Source organism: Monodelphis domestica, chromosome 7 (assembly GCF_027887165.1).
Source record: "Monodelphis domestica isolate mMonDom1 chromosome 7, mMonDom1.pri, whole genome shotgun sequence".
NCBI lineage: Eukaryota > Metazoa > Chordata > Mammalia > Didelphimorphia > Didelphidae > Monodelphis > Monodelphis domestica.
Window position 1 is genome coordinate 236,156,750 of NC_077233.1, and position 9,704 is coordinate 236,166,453.

Below are 9,704 nucleotides of genomic sequence, written 5' to 3' on the forward strand. Positions count from 1 at the left end.
GTAGCACATTGTTCCATGATTATTTCTTCTGACTGAGATTGGGAGATTCATTCTCTTTTCAGAGCAGCTGATCCCCAAGAGTCAGTGAATATAATGGTGAATGTATATAGTTACAGACAGGATTTGCGTCAGATATGAGCACCAACAAGCTTTAGTGAAGTCAGGAACATGGAGAAAGAAGCGGGGCTTCAAAGATACTTCAAAGATTCATTCCAGGGGCAGCTAAGTGGGTCAGTGGAGAGAGCCAGGTCTGGGGACACAAGGTCCTGAGTTCAGATCTTATCTCAGACACTACCTTAGGCGGGTGACCCTGGGCAAGTCACTTAACCCCCATTGTCTAGCCTTTACTGCTCTTCTGCCTTGGAACCAGTATTGATTATTGATTCGAAGACAAAAGATATGGGTTTAAAAAAAAAAAGAAATCTGGGTGGCACAACTATTTTCTTTCTCTCTTTTTTTTTTGTTCAATTGCTTTAGTCCAACTCTTTGTGACCCTATTTAGTTAGCAAAGATACTAGAATGGTTTGCCACTTCCCTCTCTAGATTATTTTAGAGATGAGGAAACTGAGGCCAGTAGGGTTAAGTGATTTGCCCAGGGTCACATAGCTATTAAGTGTTTGAGGTCTGATTTGAACTCCGGTCTTTCTGACTCCAGGCCAAGTGCTCTATCCCCCCTGTGCCACCTTGATGTCTATCTGAATAATTATCTAACCTCTCTGGGACTCAGTTTCTTCATCTAGAAAGCCTAGTTAATAATTCCCGTCTTATCCACATCAAAGGGCTGCTGTGAAGATCAAATGAGATGATAAGAGGTTTTTTTTTTTTAATTTAAGCATATGTAACATAAATGCAAATTATATTTTTATCATTTTATAAATATATAACATATAACATTTTATATATTAATGAGTTCGTATAAATTTTGATATTTCTCAAGTAGATTTGCATTTCCCATTTTATACCAGGATCCCAAGTTGATCAAACATTTTCCTCTGATATGATAGAGCAAAAGTCCTTAATGAACTTTATCTCATCTTAGTTTTATTTGTGAAGAAAGTAAATAGTTGGCCTTGAAGATACGGCATCCCTGCCATGACCGCTTTAATTAAATAAATAATTAACTTTAAAAATTGATTCGGAATTGATGAACACTAGGCTCCTCAGATATTTCCCATACGGGAAACACTAGTTTCCTGTGATGGGACTCCTTTTTGTTGTTTTTGGTTGTGTTGATTGGATTTCAGTCTTCATCCACACCACACATTTAAAATTCACCCATGCGTGAAATATTAAGTTTGTGGCTTTTAGGAATATTACTCACTGATTCCCAAATTTTGCACAAATACTTTTCCTACACAAGGTCTGCCTTCCATTTATTTTTTTCAGCTGGGGACAATCTCAGATTCTTCCAACTCTCAAAGAGCCATGATTTTATACTAAGCCAAACTTTGGAAAATTGTCATTTTCAAATGCTAGTGTAGATGGGACTACCAGGGAGAGATCTGGAAGTTAAATATGACTTAATAACGGGTCCTATTTTGCAGCTTCATCAAGGACTCCCCTGAAAAGGGCAGGACAACCCTACAGAGCCGGGCTGAGGGCACCAAGATGGCAGGACAGCTGACTGAAGGGGACAGAGTTCACTATGGCAGGGTAACAGTTGTTTCTTCTCCCCTCCCTAGCCCATCGCTGCCACAGGTCTGTGCCTAGTGAGAATCCAGCAGCTCAATGTTTTACTGAACATTTTTAACCTTTAACATTTTTTAAAAATTCAAAATGAATGGGAAAAGAAAAAATGAAAGCATAATTTAAGAAAAGAAGAAATTAAATTAAAATGCATTAACAATGAAAGAAAATGAATGGAAGTGGGGAAGACCCTGAGACCCCCGATGTAAGAATGGAGGAATATATCAGAGATGAGTCTGGCCAGGGCTCTGACTTCGAGGCTGCAACCCCTATGGGAGACAGAAGGTTGGTGGGTGGACTTGAGAATCGTTATCCCTTGCCCTGGATTGTTTGGAGAATCTTAACTGAGGGTTCTTTTTTCTTTTGCCTCCCCTTCTATCTCCCTCTCTTCTTGTGCTTCCTTCCCCTTCTGTGCCCCTTCCTCTTCTGTCTGGTTTCCCTCCCTCTCCTGTGTTCCAGGTGAACGCCACTCTGTACCTGGCCTACCTGAGGGCAGTGGGGATGCCCATCTGCCTCTCTGTGGTGTTTTTATTCCTCTGTCAGCAAATGATCTCATCCTCGCGCGGTTACTGGCTCAGTCTTTGGGCGGATGATCCAGTTGTGAACGGGACCCAGCAGCACACAGGACTTCGGGTCGGGGTCTTTGGGCTCCTAGGCTGTCTCCAAGGTGTCTCCCTGTCCCTCTTACAGGGCCCTCCTCTGGGTCTTCCATCGTTCTCTCTTCTCTTCAGTGGGGTTGAGAGCCCCTTGCCTGGTCTTCCCTTTCTTCTCCCCCACATTCCGCGCTGTATCATGCCCCTGAGTCCTTGTGATTTAGGAAAGGAGGCTCCCTTCGTCAGAAGTCTCTAGATCTGGATCAAGCCCTTCATTTCCAGGTGTTTTGGACGTAGGCATTTGGAAATGAGCATGCAACCCCTTCCCCAAGCAGAATAAGGACTTCTCAGGAGCCGAGGCCCCAACTGCAGCTTCCTTTATCACCCCTCTATTTATGTAAACAGGCTAAGCCATCCTGATCATTTTCTTCTTTCTGTCACTTAAATCCATTTCACATGCAAGGCAAGACATCGCCCCTTGACCTCACGGGGTCTGTTTAAAGGATAGAACAGTTCTGTTCCCCAAAATACCACTACCCACAAGGAGCAGACACTTTCTGGATTCACTTAATCTCCTTCAGAATCACCTTTAAGGAAATGTAGCTTCATTACATTCGAGTAGTCCTGTCTCTGTCCTAATTGTGACTTTGGAAGAGTCACTTTATTATTTATCATAAATTATATTATTAATCATTATTCTATTCTATTATTTATTTATTTTATCTTTACAAGCAAGCAACAGATATTTATTAAGCACTTGCTGTGCTCCAAGCCCTTCCCTTAAGGGGCGTACATTCTAGTGGAGGAAACTTGAAGGTTCTCTTCCATACACTCTTGTAGGTGCCTATGTACAGGCATGTTGTTTCCCTAATTTACCGAGGACTCAGTTTCCTTATCTGAACTGTGAGGGGTTTGGATTAAATGGACCCTTCCATCTATAATATCTCCACAGTCTAACTATGGCTATATAATAATTAGGATTAAGCCAATAAAGTATTGTTTCGTAGGATCATCGACGTAGGGCTATATAGGTTGTCTGGTTGAATTCTCTCAATTTACAGATGAGGAAACTGAGGCCAAGAGATGTTCTTTGGTGAATTGTTAATGAAAAAATGAGATTGAGTTGCAATTATTATATCAATCAGGTAAACTGATTATGTAAAACAGTTTGGTTTCTTTAGTAAGGTTGCTCTTATCCTAACCATATTTTGCATACTTTGAATTTGCTTAGCTAACTCCTTCCTAGACAACAAGGAGGTATAATGGATAGAGTTGGACCTGGAATCAGGAAGACTTGAATTCAAATTTGGCCTCAGACCCTTCCTTCCTGTGTTACTTTGGGCCTGCATCACTTAATTTTTGTTTGCCTCAATTTCCTCAACTACAAAATGAGGATAATAACAACATCTACTCCTAGGGATATTGAGATCAAATAAGATAATATTTGTAAAATAGCACCGTGCCTGATAGGCACCGTATAAATGAATAATCCCCCCTTCCTCATAGATTAGCTAAGCTCTTCTTAAATTGTAACAAGTTCTACATTATCAATGATAGCACTTTACACATTTGGGTTATACTTTGCCTTTTTTAAAAAAATTAATTTTATTAAGAAAACATTTCCATGGTTACATGAATCATGTTCTTTCCCTTCCCACCCCCCACCACCATAGCCAATGAGCAATTCCACTGAGTTTTACATGTGTCATTGACCAAGACCTATTTCCACATGATTGATATTTGCACTAAGGTAATTGCTTAGAGTCTACATCCCTAATCATATCCCCATCGACCCATGTGATCAAGCACATGTTTTTCTTCTGTGTTTCTGCTCCCACAGTTCTTTCTCTGGATGTAGATAGCGTTCTTTGTACTTTGCCTTTTTTGAAGCACTTCCCACTCCTTCATTTATTTAATGGGTAATCTAAGTACCATCTCCAATTTACATAAAACTGAGGCCCAGGAAGCATTGGATTCTTTTAGTTCTGACTTTGTCATTAATAAGATGGGCAACCTTAGGAGATTCATAATGTCTACAGGTCTGTGGCATCATTTGTAAAGGCTTTTCTAGTCTTAAAAGCCTGTCACTAAAATGAGTTATGACTTGATAACAGCCCAGAATGGGAATCCCTATCTCCTGACTCCTGGGCAAATTGCCTTGTCCACAACAACATAACCAAGATGTTGTTATCATAAAACGATTTCCAACTTTGCCTCTCTCCCTCCATCAGCTTCTAGTGGCCCTGCCTCCAGGTACCCTGACGGTCGTAGGCTCATAAACTGAGAGCCGGATGGAACCTTAGAGGATACTTAGTTTCACTCTCATTTTAAAGATGGTGGAACTGAGGCCAATGACATTAAAAAACCTGCCCAAGGTCACACAGGGAGCAAATGGTCGTCAGGATTTGAATCCACATTTTCTTTTTTTTTTCTTTTTTAATTTTTATTTGGTCATTTCCAAACATTATTCATTGGAAACAAAGATCATTTTATTTTCTCCCCTTCCCCCCTCCCACCACCTCTCCCATAGCCTACGCACAATTCCACTGGGTATCACATGTGTTCTTGATTCAAACCCATTTCCATGTTGTTGGTATTTGCATTAGAGTGTTCATTTAGAGTCTCTCCTCAGTCGTATCCCCTCCACCCCTGTAGTCAAGCAGTTGCTTTTCATCGGTGTTTTTACTTCCACAGTTTATCCTCTGCTTGTGGGTAATGTTTTTTAGATCCCTGCAGATTGTTCAGGGACATTGCATTGCCACTAATGGAGAAGTTCATTACCTTCAATTGTACCACAGTGTATTAGTCTCTGTGTACAATGTTTTCCTGGTTCTGCTCCTCTCGCTCTGCATCACTTCCTGGAGGTTGTTCCAGTCTCCATGGAATTCCTCCACTTTATTATTCCTTTGAGCACAATAGTATTCCATCACCAACATATACCACAGTTTGTTCAGCCATTCCCCAATTGAAGGGCACCCCCTCATTTTCCAATTTTTTGCCACCACAAAGAGCGCAGCTATGAATATTCTTGTACAAGTCTTTTTCCTTATCTCTTTGGGGTACAAACCCAGCAGTGCTATGGCTGGATCAAAGGGCAGACAGTCTTTTCTCGCCCTTTGGGCATAGTTCCAAATTGCCCTCCAGAATGGTTGGATCAGTTCACAACTCCACCAGCAATGTATTAGTGTCCCTACTTTGCCACATCCCCTCCAGCATTCATTACTTTCCATAGCTGTTATGTTAGCCAATCTGCTAGGTGTGAGGCGATACCTCAGAGTTGTTTTAATTTGCATCTCTCTGATTATATGAGATGTAGAGCACTTTTTCATGTGCTTATTAAAATAGTTTTGATTTCTTTGGCTGAGAACTGCCTGTTCATGTCCCTTGCCCATTTATCAATTGGAGAATGGCTTGATTTTTTTTGTACAATTGATTTAGCTCTTTGTAAATTTGAGTAATTAAACCTTTGTCAGAGGTTTTTATGAAGATTGTTTCCCAATTTGTTGCTTCCTTTCTGATTTTAGTTACATTGGTTTTGTTTGTACAAAAACTTTTTAATTTGATGTAGTCAAAATTATTTATTTTACATTTTGTGACTCTTTCTAAGTCTTGCTTGGTTTTAAAATCTTTCCCTTCCCAAAGGTCTGACAGGTATACTATTCTGTGTTCATCTAATTTATTTATAGTTTCCTTCTTTATGTTCAAGTCATTCACCCATTCTGAATTTATCTTGGTGTCGGGTATGAGGTGTTGATCCAAACCTAATCTCTCCCACACTGTCTTCCAATTTGAATCCACATTTTCTGAATATAAATCGAGTGTTCCTTCCATTGCACTGTGAGATTTTATTTCCTGTTTTTCTTAGCCATCGGAAGGTTTGGTTCCATTGCGGTTGTCTTGCTGGGAGGAGTTCAGGCGTCACAATGGCTGTTTCAAGGGCTCCTGCGTGAAGTGTCCCGATCCCCCATGACCTTCTTTGAGCAGACTCCGATAGGAAATTTGCTCAATCGCTTCTCTAAGGAGACCGATGCCGTCGATGCTGTGATCCCAGACAAGTTCAAGTCCTTCTTAGGCTTCCTATTTGGGCTTCTAGAAGTCATAGTGGTGGTAGTGGTGGCTACTCCATTAGCTGCTGTCATGGTTCTGCCCCTCATGGCTCTCTACGTTGGGTTGCAGGTATGGAATACAGTGGAGATACAATTCCAAGAAAGGAATGGGAGGCAGAACACTGTCTTACACATCATTCATCTGTCCTGGTCCATTAGGATATTGTTCTCTCCATCTAAGCAAGGCTCTTTCACATTGATGGGTTCTCATCTGTTCTCCTAGACCTCTCAGGAAATTTGTCCCCCTTAATTAATTCCAGTGTTTCTCATAATCCTCACTATCATTACAGTTTTTCCTAAAAGTTAACCTTCAATTCTCATATTGAAAATTACCTTTTTTTTTTTGGCATTCCTGGCAGAAACTAAGAATAGCTAATTATCATCTTTCATATAACTATAATCTTCTCTTGCCTGAGATGAAGGACTAAAGGTACTTCTCTATTGCCTTTGGGGAAAAGGGCAAATTCTCCATTATTTCCTTTCAGTGACCTCCAAGCCATTTCTGGGTACTCTTATGATGCCTTTTCTTTTTTTTTTTTTAAACCCTTACCTTCCAACTTGGAGTCAATACTGTGTATTGGCTCCAAGGCAGAAGAGTGGTAAGGGCTAGGCAATGGGGATTAAGTGACTTGCCCAGGGTCACACAGCTGGGAAATGTCTGAGGCCAAATTTGAACCTAAGACCTCCCGTCTCTAGGCCTGGCTCTCAAACCACTGAGCTGGAGCTACCCAAGCTGCCCCTTTATGATACCCTTTCTTGCTGTCTAAAGGAGACCAGGAAATTCAGACTTGGAAATATAGAGGGGCAATGCCCAAGAGGGTCCCTGATGCTCTAACATAGCCAGAGTTAGAATTTAGGTTTCCTGATTCCCAGCCCAACACCTCTTGCCATGTTGGTTTCTATCAGTCCTTTATCTTAACTCTTAGAAAATTTTATTTAATTTAGAATATTTTTCCATGGTTACAAGATTCATGTTCATTCCCTCTCCTCCCTCTACACCCCTCCCATTGCCAACAAACAATTTCACTGGGTATTACATGTGTCATTGATCAAGATCTATTTCCAATGTTATTGATATTTGCACTAGGGTAATCATTTAGAGTCTACATACCCAATCATATCCCCATCAAACCATGTGATCAAGCAGTTGTTTTTCTTCTGCGTTTCTACTCCCACAGTTCTTCCTCTGGATGTGGATAGTGTTCTTTCTCATAAGTCCCTCAGAATTATCCTGGATCATTGCATTGCCACTAATGAAGAAGTCCATTACATTAGATTGTACCACAGTGTATCAGTCTCTGTGTACAATGTTCTCCTAGTTCTGCTCCTTTCACTCTGTATCACTTCCTGGAGGTTGTTCCAGTCTCCATGGAATTCCTCCACTTTATTATTCCTTTGAGCACAATAGTATTCCATCACCAACATATACCACAATTTGTTCAGCCATTCCCCAATTGATGGGCATCCCCTCATTTCCAATTTTTGGCCACCACAAAGAGTGCAGCTATGAATATTCTTGTACAAGTGTTTTTCCTTATTATCTCTTTGGGGTACAAACCCAGCAGTGCTATGGCTGGGTCAAAGGGTAGATATTCTTTTGTCGCCCTTTGGGCATAGATCCAAATTGCCCTCCAGAATGGTTGGATCAATTCACAACTCCACCAGCAATGAATTAGTGTCCCGACTTTGCCACATCCCCTCCAGCATTCATTACTTTCCTTTGTTGTCATGTTAGCCAATCTGCTATGTGTGAGGTGATACATCAGAGTTGTTTTGATTTGCATCTCTCTGATTATAAGAGTCTTCATCTTAACTTAAGTCCTGCTATTTTGAGGCAGGGCTACCTCTTCCTTCCTTCCATAACCTTGTCTGTCTGTGCTACCTCTCACCTCAGAGCCTGTACCTTGTCTGTCTTTCAGATTCCTTCAGTCAGTGCCCAGCTGAGGCGCTTGGAGTCAGCTAGCCGCTCACCCATCTACTCCCACATCTCAGAGACGTTCCAAGGGAATGCTGTGATCCGGGCCTTCCAGGCTCAGGACCAGTTTATTGCACAAAATGACTCTCGAATCGATGAGCACCAGAGAGCCAGCTTCCCCAGACTGGTCGCAGATAGGTACAAAGAGTTTCAATAAAGAGGGAAGTGAAGCTGGGGTAGAGTAGGGCCTTTGATTAGAATCTGCCTTGAGTTTGGGAAGGAGATGACATGAAATCATATAAGCTGGTCTTCTTTCCCTCCTTTCTTGTAGCTGACCAACAGTTACAAAATAGTCTAACATGGGCTGAAAGGGAAGTTGAGAACTGAGGGAATTTGAGTTGGAGGGTTTAAAGATTAAGATGGGGAAGACATAGAGAAGGTAAAGAGACCCCGAGATGCAGGATATTTCAGCATAGCATTCAGCCTGTTGGTTGCTCCTCAGATGGAATGAGAGAGAGAGAGAGAGCTACAGGTGAATACAGTTTTTATTGAAGTTCCAAAGAATGGGGAATGGGAGATAGTTAATCAAACATGTGACATGGTAGAGAATTTAGCATCAGCTTGGTAAACAACAAGATAAAAGAGAAGGGGCCTAAGACCAGCTGGCCAGCGCCCAGTGCCCAGCGTCCAGCTCAGAGGTTCATTGGACCTTTGGACTGCAGGCATGTAAAATTCTTGAGGAATCTTTCCCCTGCCATTTGCCTTTCATACAGATATTTTACCCTGTGTAGGAAAGGGGAGCCACTAGCTTCCAGTGCTAGAATTGAATTTTTAAAAATTTTACCATTCTGCCAAGGTTGCTACATCTCAGGGTGAATATACTGACCATCAGAAATCTCCACGTGAGGTGAACTGCCCCAGTGGGTGAAATATGAGAAGATACTGTAGAAACAGGCAAAGAAATAGCCTTTCCCTGGGTTGAAAAAACAACACTTCCCACAGGTGGCTAGCAACCAATATGGAGCTCCTAGGAAACGTTCTCATCTTTGCTGCCGCTTTCTTCGCTGTGCTCAGCAAGCCCTACCTCAGGCCAGGGATCGTGGGGTTTTCCGTTCAGTGGCTCTACAGGTACTCCTTCGACCTTATCTGTTTCAGGTAGCTGAGGACGGGCAGACTAAAGAAGTCAGCTTGTTCTGAAAAGCTGTGAGGAGCATGTGCTCAGGTTCCAAGGCTCAAGAAAAGCCTCAGTTGATGTCAGCATTGGAAAGAGGCCTGCCTGGCTCTTGGTTAGAGGACTTGGGCTCATGCCCTACTTCTGATGTTTTCTACCTGTGTGACCTTTTTTGCTTAGCCTTTTGGGGCCTCAGTTTCCTCATCTGTAAAATGAGGGAGTTGGACTTGGTG

At 41.8% G+C, this 9,704-nt stretch overlaps 1 protein-coding gene across 1 annotated transcript in view; it reads left to right on the forward strand.

Moving 5' to 3' along the window:
- ABCC6 (ATP binding cassette subfamily C member 6) overlaps positions 1 to 9,704 on the forward strand; it is an 84,226-nt gene that overhangs the window by 64,845 nt on the left and 9,677 nt on the right. The window contains 5 exon segments of the mRNA XM_056806308.1: positions 1,545 to 1,653; positions 2,146 to 2,353; positions 6,145 to 6,602; positions 8,305 to 8,498; positions 9,303 to 9,455. Coding sequence (XP_056662286.1) covers positions 1,545 to 1,653; positions 2,146 to 2,353; positions 6,145 to 6,602; positions 8,305 to 8,498; positions 9,303 to 9,455 — 1,122 coding nt within the window.